The sequence below is a fragment of the Coturnix japonica genome, chromosome 1, assembly GCF_001577835.2.
Source record: "Coturnix japonica isolate 7356 chromosome 1, Coturnix japonica 2.1, whole genome shotgun sequence".
NCBI classification, from domain to species: Eukaryota; Metazoa; Chordata; class Aves; order Galliformes; family Phasianidae; genus Coturnix; species Coturnix japonica.
In genome coordinates, this window is record NC_029516.1 from 163673226 (window position 1) to 163692310 (window position 19085).

At 40.1% G+C, this 19085-nt stretch overlaps 1 protein-coding gene across 2 annotated transcripts in view; it reads left to right on the forward strand.

Annotated features, from left to right (window-relative positions):
- The first annotated feature begins 3284 nt into the window (after positions 1 to 3284).
- The window catches only part of TRPC6 (transient receptor potential cation channel subfamily C member 6), an 81726-nt gene continuing 65925 nt past the window's right edge, over positions 3285 to 19085 (forward strand). Inside the window, exon 1 of one of the 2 annotated variants that reach the window (XM_032442189.1) lies at positions 3285 to 3621. In XM_032442189.1, the coding sequence (XP_032298080.1) occupies positions 3479 to 3621 (143 nt within the window). In that variant the 5' untranslated portion in view covers positions 3285 to 3478. The remainder of the gene's footprint in view (positions 3622 to 19085) is intronic. The other variant, XM_015852255.2, reaches the window with a different exon arrangement.

A 19085-nucleotide genomic window follows, 5' to 3' on the forward strand; every position in this document is an offset into this window, starting at 1 on the left:
TTTACTCTCAAACTGAAGTGCTCACTATAATTCTACAAGTAGGAACAGGTCTTTAGTAAATTCATTCCTTCTCATCCCTTTTCCACAGGAAAAGCTCATCAGTATTTCCTGCACCTGAATACCTCAGAGTATTCTTAGCAAAGATATTTTGGACAGCTTCTGATGATGTTTCTACTGCTTCATGATCCAGTGCTTCTGCTCTCATTCGGGTACCAGCAACCATTAACCACTGGAGCCTCCCTCCTCAATGAGCTTGTCTTACAAAAAAAGAAAAAAAAAGAAAAAAAAAAGGAAAAAAAGGAAAAAAAAGGGGAAGAAAGACCAGGTGCTATTTCTGACAGTGATTATAATTTGTAAATAATGAACTGTCCCTCAGTTTTAGAAATGCATCCAGACAGCAAACTTTGGGGAGAAAACAAAATTAAGTGGGGAAGTATTGCATTTTTTGTGTCATTAATCAAAATTATAGAACTTTTATTTTAAAGGAACAAAACATTAATAGGTGTTTAAGTCAGATAAAGGCTCAGAATAAATGAATTTTCTGCCTAGTTCTGTATTCACTCTGATTCAAAATATATATCACAGAATCACACAGAATCACAGAATTAGAAAGACTGCAGTGAAAGTGTGATAACTTTTTCTAGAACATGTGCAGCAATTTCATGGTAATTCAATTTGCAGTTTGCTAAGGAACATAACTGCAACATGGCACGTCACCTCTGGCCAGTGTTTCCGTCATTCTGTGACTTGTAACATCCACTGACCTCAGAAGTTGTGTGCTTATCTAACTTCAAGTAAAAATACATCCCGCTCCCATAGTGCCGCGTGTTTTTGATCTGTAAAACGTCAGTGTAGATAATTGTTACGGTAAAGTGAAAGATACCCTGTTTTTGAGTAAATCCATCAAGATTCAGACTTTTTGTTTGTCTCAAAATCCTCTTCTCTTTCAAAGATGATCATTGTTTGTTCTTGTGATTTGATAAGCCAAAGTTTCTGAAAATCATGACCACACAGCTGTTTAACTTAGAATCATAAAATCACAGAATGTATTGGGCTGGACAGGACCTCAAAGATCATCTAGTTCCAAACCCCTGCTGTAAGCAGGGTTGCTGCCCACCAGACCAGGCTGCCCAGGATCCCATCCAACCTGGACTTAAATGTCCTCAGAGATGAGGCATCCACAACCTCCCTGAGCAGCCTGTGACAGTGCCTCACTATCCAGCTTAGCTAGTCGTCAACAAACTGAAATAAAACTGCATGATACTGAGGTGCTTTCCTGGAGGTGAAAAGCACATAGGGAGGGAAGAGTCACTATTCCCAACAAAATAGGTGCTTTCTTTGTCTTAGTGGAAAAAGAAACATTGTCCAGGGCCTATTCTGTTGTGTCACTGTAAGGATTCCTTTCATAGTTCACCTTGATAAACATCCTATTGAACTCAGGGGGCAAAAACAATGAACCTGTACAGTACGAGTAACCTTAAAGTGTTCATGTACTGTTAATCTAAAATAATCATAAAGCATGTACTGAGATGACCAACATCTGGAAGAGTTCACATTGCTGAGCTATCAAAAATTCAGCAACTATTTGTGGTTAACTGTCATTAAGCAGCCATAAAAAAGAAATGATGGAGCGGTCTCTGTTGAAGTTGGTTGATTTTCTTATGTGTGTCAGTTCTGCAGCATGCTTGAATAAAAGCACCAAATTGTTTTCTTTCACATTTCTTCACTGCCATGGTAAATGGTAAGATCTGAAAGAAAGCAGGAGAGATATCAGTGCAACTCATGAGTGTGGCTTCAGAATCTGGGGAAGATCTGAGACCAGTGAGAATGTAGGAGTGATACCAGAGCTTACAGGGCTGAAATGAGAATGAAGATCAAGGAAAGATGAAGGGACCAACTGAGAAAATGAGAAACGTTAAGCTGGAGGCTGAGAGGTGTGCAAAAATATCACGAGGAGGATGAGAAATAGTCCTAGGGGCAGTAAAATAGTAAGCAGAAGTTAGAAGGAAGCAGCAGAAGGAAATGGGAAATGGCTGAGTAGAATGAAAGGATGTGAGAAGAGAAGCAGTGGAAGACATTGGAATCGCCCCATCGCAACGCACTTTGTTAAAGGCAAGCAATTTTTCTTAGAGAAAAAATGTGAAGTATTATCATCAACCGCATGTTTCTCAATTGCAGAGCCTGCCCATACCTCTGTGATATCTCTTTTTACAGTAATACAAAATAGGAAGCAGTGCGAGAACTATAAAATACACATGGTAACATTGCTATTAAACCTCCTAATTACAAAGTTCCATATGGTAAAAAGAAAGAAAAAGAATAGAAAGGAAAAGAGAAATATTTGGCAAAGGAACGAAGATTAGTAGAACTCATGATATCATGACTTCAAGAGCAGGAGCTATGAGGAAAAAAACTTCAGGAACTTTGAGCAACTGCAGAACTACCTTTAACTGCAGGCATTTTGGAACCTGGTATAAAGACCATGGTAATGTCAGCTAGATCTGGAGCTCTCCTTGCACCTCCTCTTGCAGCTCAGCAGGTGGCTCAGGCAGTCACCGAAGCCACCATCTGAAAAGGGCATTTGGCAGCATAGGCAACATCAGCCAGCCTGTGTTTTTTGTTGAGGATGGTGCTGGTTAGTTTCTCAGCCTTCCACCAAACTAAGGGAAGGTGCGTGCTCTGTATCAGTTCAGGGCTGTGCGATACCCCAATACGATACCAGCAAGAGCTGCGAGATGAGAATGCTGCCAGAAACCAAGGAAAGGTTTTATTTGAATGCATTCATTTTAACTTTTATAAACATTACTGAAAGAAATAGTAAGCTTATGATGTTTGATAATTGAAAGGTGCCCATATAACTTTTTTTTTTTTAATTATTATTATTATTATTTTTATTTTTTTATTTATTTATTTTAGAAAACTTTGTTTAGTATATTTCATCTATTACAATTTTCATTAGTAAAATCAGAACACCAAAACGACTCCACTGAAAGAGGGGAAAGACAAGTGGCACGTAACAGCAAAACTCCTCTCTTCCTTTTCTTTCTTTTTTCCCTTTTTCTTCCCTTTTCCCCTTTTCTTTCCTTTTCCTTTTTCTTTCCTTTTCCCTTTTTCTTCCCTTTTCCCCTTTTCCTTCCTTTTCCCTTCTCTCTATTCCCCCCTCAGGATCCGACCGCTGCCCGCCCCCCCCTCCACCTCCCGCCCCCTCCCCTCGGGCCGCCTGACGCGCCTCAAACTTTCCGTCCCCCGCGCCGCCTCCGGAGCATCGGGCGGCGGCTCCCGGGGCAGCGGTTGACATAGAAACCCCTCTCCGGGCTCTCCGGGGCCCTCAGCATCGCCCACCCTCCGCCCGGGGGACGCGGCGCGGTGAGAAGCGGTGCCGCGGGGTGGGAAGGGCGGCGAGGCGGAGCCGGCCGTGCCTACGAGCGCGGAGGGAGCCGCCGGGAGCCCGCGGCCCCGGGCACAGCCGTGGGACACCATGAGCCAAACGCAGCCCTACGGTCCCCGGAACGGCGGCTCCCCGGCGGCCGGCGCCCGGAGGAACGACAGCCAGGACTACCTGCTGCTGGACGCCGAGCCGAGCGACGACAGCGCCCTGCCGCCCTACGCCTTCTACCCCGTGTGAGTGCCGGGGGTCGGGGCCGGGGGAGCGGAGCGGGATGAGATCGCGCTGCTCTGGAGCGCAATTAGCGCTGGTTGATGGGGCTGATACACCGCGGAAATGTTAACTTGTACGCGGCCGCGTTCAACAAGCCGTCGTCATCTCCTTTGCGCGTTTTGTCGGCCCCGTGCGATGGGGTTTTCTAAGTTTTGCTGGGTAGATGCTCTCGTGTGAAGCAGGGTGCACGAGCATACGCAATGAGGACCAAATGGAACATACATAACGAAGGTTCCGGCACCGGCAGCTGTTAAAATCCAGGTCAGCGCTCAGAGCCGCTCCGGTTCCGTGCTGTCCGGTGACGCCGTGCCCGGCACCGTGCGGTTAACAGCGATCAGGAGTTATAAGGATTCTCTGCTTTATTGCTCCAAGTGTTTCTGCTGCCGACTGCTAAATCTGTGTGGTCATTAGCTATAATAGCATACGTTATTGTGCAGTGGGCTTAAACCCCACATCAAAATATAGGGAAGCATCTCATGAATGGTTTCCTGAGAAAAATCGAATGGTGATTAATTAGCACAGGGTCTGACTAGATGGACTTCAGCTCTGAGCTAATGTGAAAGTCGTTGTGTTCTTTGGATGCGTACTCAGGGTTGCACGGCTGTGAGAGGGTATGTCTTTGGCAGGGTCTGCTGTGATAGGACAACCAGAAATGGTTCCAAACTAAAAGAGGGGAGATTTAGAATGGATGTAAGGGAAAAAGTTTGTTTGTTTGTTTTATGATCAAGGTAGTAAAGCTCTGGAACAGGTTTCTCATACAGGTGGTGGATGCCCCATCTCTGGAGATATTGAAGGGAAGGCAGCAACCTGTTGGAACTGTAGGTGTCCCTGTTCACTGGGGGACTTGGACTAAATGGCATTTAAAGGTCCTTATCAACTCAAATGATTGATTCTATGATAAATGTTCTATATTCTAAACTATGATTCTGCAGTGCTATGATCCTGTGTTTCCATGATCTTGCTTAAATGTTTTAAATAGTGTCTTAAAGGAAGGTCTGCAAGAGCTGTGGGCTGCAGGCATTTCCATTTCATCAGTATCAACCCATGCCAGCAGCTCTTGGTCTGGCACATAAGTGTGATGGTCACCTCTCCTCATCTCTGAATGTCTTTGAGGGAAGCCTACATACCAATCAAGTTTCTTTGTAGAGCTCCGGTAGCACTAAATGCACGCATCTGTCCCAGATTATGTCATGTCAGGGTCTTAGTGGACTCATTATGCTTTGCAGGTAGTTTTCAGACCCTGATGTTTCCCCCTCTGGGAAGTGTTTCCATCAGTAGAATCACAGAATCACAAGGATGCAAAGGACCTACAACTGTCCTCCCATCACCGTTGCTACCACAAGCCACTAAACCAGATCTCATAGCTCCTCATCCAGACGCCTCTTGAACACTGCCAGGAATGGCGACTCCACCACCTCTCTGGGCAGCCATTCCAGTGCCTGACCACTCTCTGAGAGAAAAAGTTCTTTCTTAAGTCTAATCTAAACCTCCTCTGGTACAACTTGAAGCCACAGTCTTTGAGAACAGACAGGTGCTACCTGATCTAAGGGGTGGATGTAACTGTGAGGAGTGTGCCTCTTTCAATTTGTACATAATTGTTACCAAGAAGGATCCTTGAGTGAACCTTGATGTTGGTGCACTTGTTTTTTTGGTTGCACAGTAAGCATGAGGAAGCTGTTTTCTGTGGGCGTCTCATCTTCAAAGGAGACACCTGTGGCAGCTGTAGACAGTGTCTGCACAGGACCACAGGACCAAGGAGGACTTCTTAGACTGGCAGGGATGAATGCAGTGAGCATAGGCTCCTGTAGGACATGGTGATTACTAAGTGTAGGTTCTGAATTTTATACTGCCTGAAGTAACCACCTGTACTGAGTTGGACTCGACAGTCCTCGTGGGTTCCTTCCTACTTTTTTTTTTTTTTTTTCTTTTTTTTTTTTTTTTGTTTTATTTATTTTTTCCTTATCATGTTTAAATACTTTTTGCATATCTTTGTCATGAGCCAGAACCGATTAGTTTTACCAGTGGCCTTCACATGGCTGAGAACAAGATCAGATGGATGGTGTTTAGGCTGTATGATTTATAGCCTCTGAAATCTACATGTGATATGAATAGTTCTCTTTGCTTTCTTGTGAAATCCTCAAACGACTGGTATTTCATGATGATGTTATGGTAAAGTATATTGTATGAACCCTACCTTGTATCCATAGAGTCATAAGGTCTCTGGAGGTCTTGAATGTACTGCCAGTGAAATTATTTCTTGGTGCATCCCACTGCTATGGATATTTTTGTCAAACTAACTGGAAAATGTTGGGCATCATTTGCACATGTAAAAATGCCCCAGGAACATCTTGTATGATGTTGATTAACGCAGGGCAGGAAAGTAGAGTACAGATGAGGTCCAGAAGATCTGCAGTGTGCCTCCTTTCCAATGCTTTGAGAGGGTAACACATGTAGCAGTGGAATATGACATGACTCCCACTTAAATTGTGGGCTGATAACAAGGAGGAGTTTCCTGAAGTAGTCAATTAGTGTTTATGTTGACTTTACTGCATGTGTTGTTCCTAGAACATGTTTTTCATGCTTTTCTTTGTCACTGCCTTGAATACTGTAGTTTCTGGATTCAAAAATTAATATTTTAAGAGAACCATTTCTTGTATTTGCAGTTTAAGCCCTAATCCATGAACTACTACTACTTTAGTTCAGTAATGTTACTCCTGAGCTTTCATATATGGTCCCTTTGTAAAAGGAAATGACTGTTTAATAAAACACTGAGTTTGCCTTCTTCTTGTTGTTGCTGTTTGAGAAGATTTTTCAGATGGTTCATTACTTTTAAAATTGTGTAGTTATGTTAAAACAGGAATAATTGTTTGTGATCAACCTGATTGGCGCAGTGTGTGTCAGTGAGTTCAACAGCATAGATTTATTGTTTTTATTTACATTTAGACTGAGACAGTATAAATACTTTCATGTATTCATATGTGAATGTATACTTAAATACATAATAATAATAAATGATTATTAATTTAATACTTAATCACTAAGTTTGAAATACTGACCTGTCACTGTTAACTGACTCTGTGAGTAGTAAGAGACCTGGCAGAATTACTTACATATTTGAAGCTTTCTCTGAGTTTATGTGCTTTTACATAACATTGTATTTCATATTGAATGAATAGGGATCAGCAACACTCTTTCCAAAGAGCAGCTTTGCCGTGTCTGAGGTAGGTACTACTTTCCTGAGTACAAGACTTCAGCAAGAGGCTCTAGTGGGAATTGGTGCTGAAATAGCTTTTCAGAACCTTGGGTAGGAAAGACACTTCTCTGGTGATTTGCAGAATGGTTTCCAAAATAGGAGGTTACTTTCTTAGGAATGTCATAGTTGCATGTTAAAAATGTTATGTAAGGAAACACTCTTTCTAGTAGTCTTCTTCCAGCTAGTTATTAAATCTGGTCTCCGATGTGTTGAAAAATGCATTACCACATGTAAGTCAGAAGATCACCTGCGGAAGTACAAAAATATGCATAAATTCTCCCTCTTTTGCAAATAGTTCATGGGTAAAAAATCCAGTTTTGTACTTTAAAAGAAGATAGAAAGTGTATTTTCAGGTCTTAGCCCAAATCTGAGCACTGATATGCAGTGGAATTTGAAAAGTGACAGTATTTGTGCGTACTTCCCTTCTGGAAACGTGGGATTGAAGAATAAATGACCAGCCTACAGAGGTAGTCAGAATGCACCAGTGCACTCCAAAATCTGATTGTATTACTTATTTATATGTTGAAATATTTTGCGTTGTTATAAGAAATATGTTTTCTCATACATGTGAGGAAGGACAATTAGGCATTAAAATGTCAGTTGTAAATTAAACAAGGCACACGAATTATTGGATGAAAGGAGTAAAGAAAAAGATTCTGATATTCATAACTGCCTCGAGGTGCAGATTATTTCTCAGCTTCTGTGGTTTTCAAATCAAATATTTCTTGACATTATTAAAGCCAATGTATGCTTTAAACCGCTTCCTCTGTTAAATAATACACTACATAATTTCTTTCCTGCCTGTAATATGGGGATTTCTGCTGTTGACATAGAATAGTTTTTTGTCTGCAGCCTTAACTCTCTTGCTTGAAATGACCTGTAAAATTATCTTCCAGACTCTTCATTCGAAATAATCTCTTTGGGGAGCAGTATGCTGTGTGGCAGCTGTGTTTCAGAACCGGTTCCTTTGTTGAGATCCTGCATCCTCTCAAAATCTCTTGCAGTAGTTTAGTTGACAGTGTGAAGATACAAATGTGAGTTCTGTTGATAGTGGGTGATGCTGTAGCTTAACTATGCAGCTTAATCCATGAAGTGAACAAAGCTGGCTGGAGATGGAGAACATGTCGGTTGTCTTCAAAGTACTCTCTTCAGGTACATTCTTGGAGCACGCTCTGTATTCCATAGATGGAGTCTTGCGGGTTTGTTCTATGCTTTGAGGCTGCCAGAAATACAGCAAGCTTGTGCTGAAACTAATACAGGGCCTGAAAATTGCTTCTCAAAGGTGAGCTGAGGCACACGTGTTCATTTTTTGGTGAAGACCTGAGTGATTTATTGGATCTAGCTGCTAGACACTTGTTTATTTGTGGCATATGTTCACTAATGTAGCAGTGATCTTCCATCAGCTGCACTGCCAGAGCAGTGACCTGTTTGAAGACTTCATCATCAGTTTTGCATGACCTGTGGTAATATTTCTGCAGGCTTATTCATAATGCCAATTTGATGAGTAAGATCACCAATCTCTGGAGTGCGTATCTTTCTTCAGCAGTGTAAAAGGAAAAGAGCTATTATTGGATCTATATAAGTGTTGTCTAACTACATTCCTATGGCATGCCCTTTTATGAAGGCCATTTCATGGGGTTCTGTTAGAAGTCCTATGTGGGTCTTGGCCCTTGTGGGTCTTGCACAAATTATGATAGTTCAGTGTATTCCTGTGAATAACCAACTCCTGTGATAAGAATCAGATTATAAATAAATGAATAAATAATTCATGAATCTAACATCCTGTATTTCACTGAGATCTAACTGCACTCATTGAACTCTGAAGCCAGGAGCAAGGAACGTGCAACCTTACAACAACCCTAGAGCTACAGACCCAGCTCTCACTGAACACTTCTATGAACATCAGAAACCTTTTTCAGACATTCTGAGGTCTGCTTCTGACTTCTTTGCTGAGGAGACTAGGAACCTTATGGTCCATGGATTTTTGCAGATTTGTGGGTCACTATGATGAAGTTACTGAAAAAGTAAAGGTCCCTATGGGACCTAATTTGTATGATGTGTACAACACACTTTCATTGCCAGCATTAGTAAGAAGTGTGCTCTTTGTGAAACATCCTCCAGCAGCATTTACCACTGCAGGAGCTTTGGGTTGTAGAAGCTGACTCAAGCAAATGATCAATATCCCCACATATCAGCAAATTAGCATGGTAAGTCGACCTCATCAAGCTAAGTATAGGTGTTTGAGCTCAGCAAACATGGGCAAAAGAAAATTCATAGAATCATAGAATCATAGAATCACAGAATCACAAGGTTGGAAAGGACCTATAAGATCATCTAGTCCAACCGTCCTCCCTTTACCATACCTACAGGAAACCTCTAAACCATGTCTCTTAGCTCCTTATCCAGGCGCTTCTTTTTGTCAGTTAAACTGTATTCATCACTTTCTATGGTTTCTTACATCAAACTGATGCAGTACAGGGCAGTGACTTTGCAAAGGGCTGGAATTTGTAAGTGCGTAACATTAGACATATACATATTTGCATACATACTCATGAGAGTAGACATGCACGTGACATCTGCTCAACAGGAAGGCTTAAAACATTTGGTTTGATAAGATGCATTTAAATGTGAGTTTTGATACTGAAATGTGAACAAAAAGTTTAGTGATAATTAAGTTGCATTCAGTGTTGTCTGGGATAGATTTAAGTTTTTCTCTTGCAGTAGAATTATTATTTGCTAAGGAGTGACAATTTAAATCAGAATTATTATTTTTAGCAAAATAGAAATAATGGAATATGATGTGAAGATAACTAAAACAAACTGGGGTTTATTTTCTGTATCCATTTCTCCACAACTACACTTTTTTTGTACCATTTACATAAAAGTGACTTTAGTGCTTTAATGCCTTACCAACAAAATATGTGTAAATAGGTATTTGTCAATATTAAAAACAATAAGCTCTGAGATGTGAGGTTGGGTACGAAACCCACAAGCAAGTGGAAGGAGAATGGAGCTGCATGCATATCAAGAATTGTCATCTTGGGTGCGTTCTTCAAGTTCCAGGGGGAAGGGTGGGGGTGGTGGGGGTGGCTTGCTTTCTGCAGTACTGGAGTGTAACTTCATTTTGGTAAAGGAATAAAAAATCTGCTCATTGGAACAAAGCAACAGTGTTGAGGATGTGGATTTGAAGGGCGAAACCTTTCTTGTAGGTGGTCTGCTTTCTTTTGCTGTGGGATTGTAGTCATGAAATACAAGTGACAAATAGTAATAATAACAGTAGTTGTGTAATAACAGTAGTTGTGAATCAGTGAGAAGTAGATGTGATGTCCGCCTCTTTGTTCAAACATTCCTTCAGTCATGCCATTAGTCATACCACTGTTAACATCAACACATAGTTAATGAGATTAATTAAATCAAAACCAATCTGAGCTCGTCCATAGCCAGCTGAGAAGAATATGACCTGGGTTATTCTTTTTTTGCCCTTTGAAATTACGTTGTGGTTAAAAAATTAAAGAACTGAAGTTTTAAAATTTTTTGTTATGTTGGCCTTTCCTATGCAGGTGGAAGGAAGGATGATGAGCCAAAGGATAATGCTGTATGCAAACTGCATGGAAAAAAGACCAACAAAACAGAATACAGATTTCAGGGTTTGATGATGCAGCATTGTTGGTTTCAAAGAATATTCAGACCGGGAAATTATCAGGAAACTTTCCTGCTGCTTTGGTGTTAAATTTTGAATGAAACAGTGCCTCTCTTAAAAACGACATAAAGTATTCATTTAAGCCCTGATCTCAGTGGAGGTACTGGGAGTTTTGCTGGGTAGCCCAAATGTTTAACAGGCTCATGTTGAGGATAATCTGCTAGAACAGATTATTCTATAACCTCTGAGCTGCATGGGAGACTTCCTAATCGGGCTTTGGTCAGTCAATGACATAAGGACAGACTTATGCTGTTGAGCCCATAGAGTTGTTCCTTTGAAAAAGATCCTTGCTTTAGCCATGGTCATGCAAGCAGACTTTTCAACTCACAGCTGAGAGCAAGGAGGCATTAAAAAGTCTGCCAGCAGCCACAGACATCTTGATTCCTCTTTATATTTTTTATTTTTTTTTAGTATGGTAGTCAGCATAACTAACAAGTAGGTTAGCTGGATGATAGTATGGACTGCAGTGCTGATCTGTTGCCTATCATCTCCTTTTGGTGCTAATTCAGATGGATGCTCAGTGGCTCTGATGGCTGATTTCCTGTAGGCCCATGCTGGTTTTCACCATGTTATGGCTGTTATGACTGATTGCTTTAGAAGGATTTCAGAATGCAAGATTCTCCCATCTTTAAGAAGTTATGTTCTTTCTCTTCTTTGTTTGTGGCAGACATATTGCACATGTTCTATACAGGATTTTTCTTCCCTTTTTTAGAACTGGTAGCTGCATCAGATTGCTCAACTTTGTAAATCCTACACTCTGTACATGTCTTCTGCCTGCCAAGTGGCAGCAACTCATTGCTCAGCACTTCATGTAAAGCTGCCTCAGCCTGTTACAAACACAGTGCACGCAGTCCAGCTGTCAGCCTGCCAAAAGCTGGGCACTTGGCAGCTGGGAGAGATTCTTAGGACAACAACATTTTAAATGATGACCTGTGTGAATTATTAATACTTCTGCAGCACCCATCCTATTGCAGGAGCAAGTAACAGCAGTAACAGTCATGTGCACATGTTGAATGAGGTTGTAGAACCTCCTTCTTTGGAAACGTTCAAGATCCATCTGGATACTTTCCCATGTAACCTGCTGTAGAGAACCTGCTTTAGCAAGGAGGTTTTACTTGATGATGTCTAGAGGTCCCTTCCTATACCTGTAAGTCTGCGACTCTGTGTGATTCTGTGAATCCAGACAGTAATTTTAACAGAGATGCAGTCTGTAGAAGGATGCTTTGGAAACTGGCATCGTAAAGCTAAAGAAGTCTGTGCTTCTTAGACTCACTGCAGTAATATTTCTGCTCAACACAGGGTGGGAAGGTGCCCTGCCTTCTGGTTCCCCCTGAGCCCTTCACACTTTTGCAGTTGCAGTTGGAAGTTGTCTGACTGTCTGATCTCTTAGCATTTGTCTCGTGTGTAGCAATACAAGCAGATCTGAGAGTCAGCAAGACCAGTTCTAACTCCCAAAGCCTACCAGGTACAGAACCTGGTGCCAGGAATGATACGGGCGATAAACAGCGAATTGCAATATTTTTTCCTAAACATTTGCAGTAGTGCCTCATTATTCATGTACCAATATTGGTGGCCAAATTCCATTAATTTCTGATTGTGTTTAGTGATTGATATAGGATCAGATCCATTGTACTGTACTTTTCGTGTTGATAATCATTTCTGAAAACACAGTGAACCCTGTTCACAACGGAAGTTGTTCTTAACCAGATGTTTTTCCTGTTCAAAGACCACGAACAAATTTTCCCTTCCATTTTGCAATGCAATAGCTGATTTTCTATATTAGTTTAGTTCCACTCTACTGATCTTTGTTTTTATGCATTATTTCCTTAAGCTAATTTAAAATTGTTTTCTGTTTGAAAGTATTTTTCTTAAGTTTATTAATGTAATGCCATAACTACCGTGACTTTCTCATTGGTTGTCTGTACTTGTGAGGTTGGTTAGTGCTGATGTTGAAGATACATTTATATTCTTTTTAATGATAGATTTATTGATTTATAGCTAATTGTGATAAATCTAATATGAACCAGATTTATTAAATAGAAAAAGATTTTGAAATAGTAATTTAAAGCCTGTGGAAATTTTATCACAGAGACAATGAAGGAGATAATTTATAAATTCACATAAACATCTACTGTACTAGTTGCATTTATTTAAAGGGAAATCCAGTGCACCAAGAACCCCTGAGCCTCTTTTAGCTCTGGAATGAAGGACAAATATGTTCGTGGGTGGTGATGAGGTGCTGGCACAAGCTGCCCAGAAAAGCTGTGGATGCTCCATCTCTGAAGGTGTTCAAGCTCAGGTTTGAAGGGGCCCCTGGAAGTCTGACCTTATGGGTTGCAGCCCTTCTCATGTCAGAGGGGTGGTAATTAGATAATCTTCAAGGCCTGTTCCAACCCAAGCCATTCAGTGATTCCACGACCTCCCAGTGGCATTCCCACTTCCACCCTTTTGCATTCTTCTGTGCATTTGGCTCTGGATTTGTCCTGATGGGAGCACATAAGCTATGGTGAGCTCAGAGAGTTCTAGCCTTGTATAGGACCAACATGTACCAGGGAAGTGAAATTAAATCAATTCCAGTGCAGCAGGATATTTGAAGATACTTGCAGTAAAACCCTTAAAATTTCCACTGAGACGTTTAAGTCCTGCTCCAACTAAGTTATCTGACACATCAGATGCAAAAAGCTGCTGCTGTTTGTCAGCAATTACTCTTCCTCTCTGTAGATCTTCTTTTCCCCATCTCTTAGAACAAAGTTTTCTATTAATTTATCAAGACTGCTTGGGAAGACTGTTTTCTTAGCTTTCTCAAGTGAACCTTGGAATCTTATTCTTCCCTTTCAATGTACTATTTAATTTTCCTTTCTGTCTCTGCATGTAGAAACCTGAATTAAATAATGCAATGACTATTAATAAAAATTGCATCTAAGATTGTTAATGCTAATGGAAGTTAATATAACTTCAGTTTTAGGTAGTGGAGATGGGATGAAATTTTCCCTGACATTTTATAATGCCTCACTTCAATTTTCTCACTTCAGAATCTTAAAAAACTGCACAATATCAAAGCTATTGGGAAGCATGACCACAGCCCATGTGACTGCTTTGAGTCACAGCAAGGCCAGCCAAACTGTGAGGGTCTGTAAAGCCTCTGACTGCCCAGAAAAGATGAAGGAGGTACAGCAAGATGGAAAGAGGAATAATTGCAAGTGTCTTGGGCTGGCATCTCATAACAAGGAAAACCAGACTGGGAGAGAAATGTAAATATCTGAAGGAAAGGTCTGTTATGTAAAACATTTTGGAGAGCGTTACTAACTTAAAGTCTGCAATAACTGAGCCAGGGTCTGCAGACAAAAGTTGGGGTCTCAGAATGAACATTCCTTGCTGTATGAAGCAGTAGAAATGAATGTTTATGCCTTTCTTCAGAAAGGAATTTTAGAGGATTAGGTCAGAAAGTTACTTAATCCATTAGCAGCATATGATAGAGTAGATAAACAGAAATGGATGTGACAGTGAAATTTTGGCACTGCTTTGTTTAATAAAATAATAATGCTCTTACCTAACAGGTTGATATATAAAATATATGCTGGGATTTCTTATCCTGCATCCACTTCCAGCCTAAAATCAGCAACAGAGTTGAAAAGCAGGGCTTGAGGGGAAGGGAAACTGAAGAAAGAATCTGTACAAAGATTAAAAGGACAGTAAGGCTAATGACTCTGGTCTTAAAAAACTATCTGAGGATCTTTAATGACCTGAGGTTACTATGTTACTGATTTTTGAATCTCATCAGAAAAACAGCAATCTTCATATCCGTCAGTTGGAGCACTTGATAATATCTTATAGGGAGATTAACCAGCTTGGGCTTCTGCAGGATTTCTGACCTGCCTGCAGGAATTGATGGGGAAATCATTGGTGCAGGGATGGCAGCACTACTGTGTGTATGTGCCTGGACTTGGCCTGCAAGCCTCAGTACGTCAGAGGGTTGGAAGTTGCATGGATCTACATGCAGAAGAGGAGGGCTCACCAATAGGAAATATGGTGCAGTAGCTATCTGGATTTTGTTTTTATTGAAGCTTGAAGAGAGTGTGGAAGGGCTGGTGAATGTGTGGATATTGCCCCGAAGACAATGTATGTGTATATACGAAGGTTCAGGACCTTACAAGCACTCCTGGTGCTAATAATGTGGGAGCAAATTCTGATTGCTTCATGTTCCTGAGCTTTACCTCTCTTGGAAGCAGATTTCATGAGTTTTGAAATTCTAGATAAGGTTCTACATATCACATATTGTGGATCAAACATAACAGAACTAACAAATTCCACACTCGTATATGTTTTGTTTTCAAATCCTACATCATTTAGTAACAATGTCAGGAACATTAGCATTCATTTGCTTTTGATTTATACATGGGGTTTGGGTTGGAACGTGGAAATCCTGCTGGTACCTCCTTTCATCTCTGTGGCAGTCTTTGATATTTTCTCTTAGTTTAAGATTGCTGCTTGGGTAACATAATAGCAGCAGATGTAGGAAAGGCTGAGGAGTCTGTCTGAGACTATGCAGTCAGCCTCATTGTGTGAGTTCCTTCCACTCTGTGTTGCATGGAAGACATAGATCCCCCCAGAGGATGGCTCCTGAGGTCTGCGCCAGGATGGGCTGAATCACACTGGTGACTAAAGTGTTGTAGAATGATTGTTGATGAGTGGAGCATTTGTAAGTCACAATGTGCAGATGTGCTGCTGCTGACTTGATGCCTGTTGTATGCCTGTGTGGAGAATATTATCCTCAGTTTCTGTTATCTGTGAATGGGCATTTTATCCTCTTTTTGTATGCTTTGTAGTGTAGCTCAAGGATGATAACTTAAACATGGAAGATGATGTAGATTTCAGAAATGATAAATAAATCATATGAAGTGAAATCATACGAAGTGAAAAACAGCACATAATGCTTTGACTGAGGCTGAACGGATGTATATTTATATGGATGGATTTTCTCATCCTTGCCTACTGAACTAAAGAACATTGAGACTGACATATTTTTGTGGGGAGAGGTGAGAATGACAAGGGATATTTTTCACATTAATTGCCTGCACTTCATTAGAGAACAGAGGCAGGAAGAAGAACAGATACTAATTGCTTTATCCTTTAACAGAAGTAATTTTGTCTATAATCTTAGATTCAAATACAAGCCAAACAATTAAGAGCATGATCTTTTCATTAGCTAAACTTCCAATATACAAAAGTCTTAAATCTGATGAATTTTTGGTACATAACAATATATTCATTGAATATATTGAAGATTTTGCAGAATTTCACCTTACGTTCCCCTTGGTCAGTATGGATGAAGTAGAATTGGTAGCAAGTGATGTAACAGTCTCAGAATAGAATTTCTTACAATTAAGGCTGTTTACCAACATTCTGTGATGTCAGATCACGTTCTCCCCTCTGAATTGTACTCATGGCTCACTGACATCACCTTTATTTAATTTAATGCTTCTGTAGTCAGCATGAAGCCTAGCACAGGGGGAATCTGAGAATGTTCCTCAGTTGAAAGGAGGATTTTGCTCTGCCATTTTTTTTAAACGATAAAATAGAAACTATATAAAATTCACATAATGTTTACACAGGAGACAGACACATTGACTGTTTGAGAAAAAAAATTAAAAAAATTTAAAAAAAGCCTGCATTTGCAATATCATGGTGACCTGAAAATTAATCCCAAATTCCTGTCCTCCATCCAGAAACAATTTACATGGGCAGATATTTTTGTTTGTTTCAGATGACTTTAGCTGCCCTGGGAATTTAAGGATGCTGCCCGCTGAATACTGTAGGTGAGCATGCTATTTTATCCTCAAGGCTGAAAGGCACCTGAGATAAATGTCTCTCTTACAGACATGAAGGCAGTTTTGGGGAGACAGAATTGCATGAGAGATGCGGCAGAAAAATACTGTTTTTGATTGAGAAGTAATTTCATAATATTTATAGCTTTTTGGAGGGGGATAATTCTACTTTAAATATATCAGATATATATTATATTGGGAGAGGGGAAATATTGTCCCAGGTTGGAACTACTGGCCAGACAACCCTGGGATAGCAGCACAACATGACTGGCTGCCTTTCCTCATAAGAAAAATGGTGCAAGATTTGGAGCTCTGAATGTACCTGGACAGTCAGGTGTATCCCTCGTCTGGAGTGCTCAGGCTGGCTCAGCAGCCGGCTGCAGGCCCCTAGTTGTAAGGGGAATAGCAATGACTTACTTTGAGGTGGAGTGTCTGGATCAGGTCTTGAGTTTGTACTGCTCTACTGACTACAGCAAACAGTAAAATTTGTTGCAACTTCATCAGTTTAATATACCCCAATCATTTAGTAAGCATGTTTCTTTCTCTACCAATCCCTGGGCATATTCATATGTGGTGGTACTAACAGTCTTTAGCCTGGGTACAGGCAGTGGACTAGTAATGGAATATATTCATGGAAACACATTGCAGTATTTTCAGTTATGGGATGATACATTTCAGCAGTAAAACTGAGCAGACTTTGCCCTTGAGATTGATTTGTTACTTTCCCAATTGTGGAGTGGTTTTAACTTGTGTTAGAAGGTGTTAATTTTCTATTATTATTGTTATTATTATTATTATTATTATTATTATTATTTTAAATAAACTTGTGAACATAAGTATAGAATGCTGTAATTTAGTCTTATGGGAAATTGGAACTTAGAGGTGCCACTAAAGTTCTGAGTAGGTTAGCGTGATTCCATTGGGCATAATACTGTTATTCTGGTTTAAATAACCAAACTTGTCATGTTAAGTGATACAGGTTAATGTTTCTACGTAAATAAATGGTTTTAATTATATTATGATTGTTTTGTAGAGTAGGTTGCAACATTAGAAATTCTTTTGATGGCAACAAGAAGCAGGCAAGAAATATGTTCAGTGGATACAGTGGTAGTTCTCCAAAAGCCATGTGTTAATGTGTCAGTTCAAATAAATGCCTCTCTGGGACACTTATTATATCTATTTTTTTTCAGCTAAGAGAATGATTCAGTGGTAAGTTGCATGACTGGGGGGTCCAGGCTGAGTTGCAAGACCTGTTTCAACTCAGGCAGAATGGAAATCTCAATCCAGTGGTGACTGAGTTGGCTCAGCAGAAGCTTCTTTAAATTTTAAGGTCAGGATAGCAAGTAAATTCTTTACACGTATCAAGGAACGGTAAACATGATTACTATTTCCTTATTATTACAATGTATCATTCTAATAACAGTAATTACAATCATCAAAAGTAAATCAAAGGCATTGACTTTTTTTTCCACCCCACATTTTTTGCCTTTTATGTAAGCATGCGTTGAAATGATAAGCATTTCATGGTAAATCTTTATCCTGAAGCTATGCTATGCTGTTCTTATAGCAGAATTCTCTTTATAAATAAATAAATAAATAAATAAATATATGTTTCTTCAACCTGCTTTGCATTAGATAATGGGTAACATCTACAGAAATAACTGTTCCATCCTTGTTTTCATGAAATGCAGTTTCCTACTTCTTATCTATTTTTGTTTTTCTCCTGAGAAACACCAATCTGTTCTTTCTGTTTGATATCACTTTGTTTGTTAAATACACACTGCCTTGCTTCTTTAATCAACTACACATCATATTTGCATAATAAAAATGAGTACTTCCTGGCATACATGCAGTGAAGTGCTCATTCGGTTCATCACTTTCTTTTCTCTAATACCTTCATTGGTACTGTAAGCAGAAATAGACAGAAATACTTGGCTATTTGCTACACAGAGGGTGGGGGGTGCATAATGAATCCAGGTTAAAACCTTAGCTAAGTTAGCATAGTTTAAAATAATAAATCACTTGTCAGCGATCTGTCAGCAAGGAGTCACCACATGAATCCAAGTGAGTCTGTGCAGGTGTTAATTAACCCCTAGACGTGTCCCTACTCAAGGTGAGATTCTAGTGTGCAGCCACCTCTGTGCAAGAAGGACTTGCCAAGGGGCTCCTAGGCTGCTTACTTTCTATATAGTAAGGTGATTGACTCACAGTCATACAACTTAGTTTGGATCTATTGAACTAGGAGTTATCAGTTCCCTGAGCACCCAGTCTGAGACAATATGGCGGTCATTAACTGTCTTTCATTAAACCTGTATTGTTTTCAGTGCCAAGGACAGGCTCTTTTGCACCTCACTGTCTGCATTAGGTCTTGGGCATGGTGACCAGGCTGGGTGGGGTGACAAGTAGTGCACTGTCACACCTGTCTGTAATTCATATTTTGCCATGTGATGATGTTTTATTGTCAGTTCAGTGCTGTAGAAAATTAGGATTATTATGCTATGGACCCTGACTTTAATGCATACTTTCTTTAAAATATGTCCAGACTGGGAAATGCAATAAAAAGATGCCAACAGCTGAAATTAATAGTTTTACAAAAATAAAATGAAACTATCTGATTTAGTTTTAGTCCAAGCATCCTTTTTGTAATTC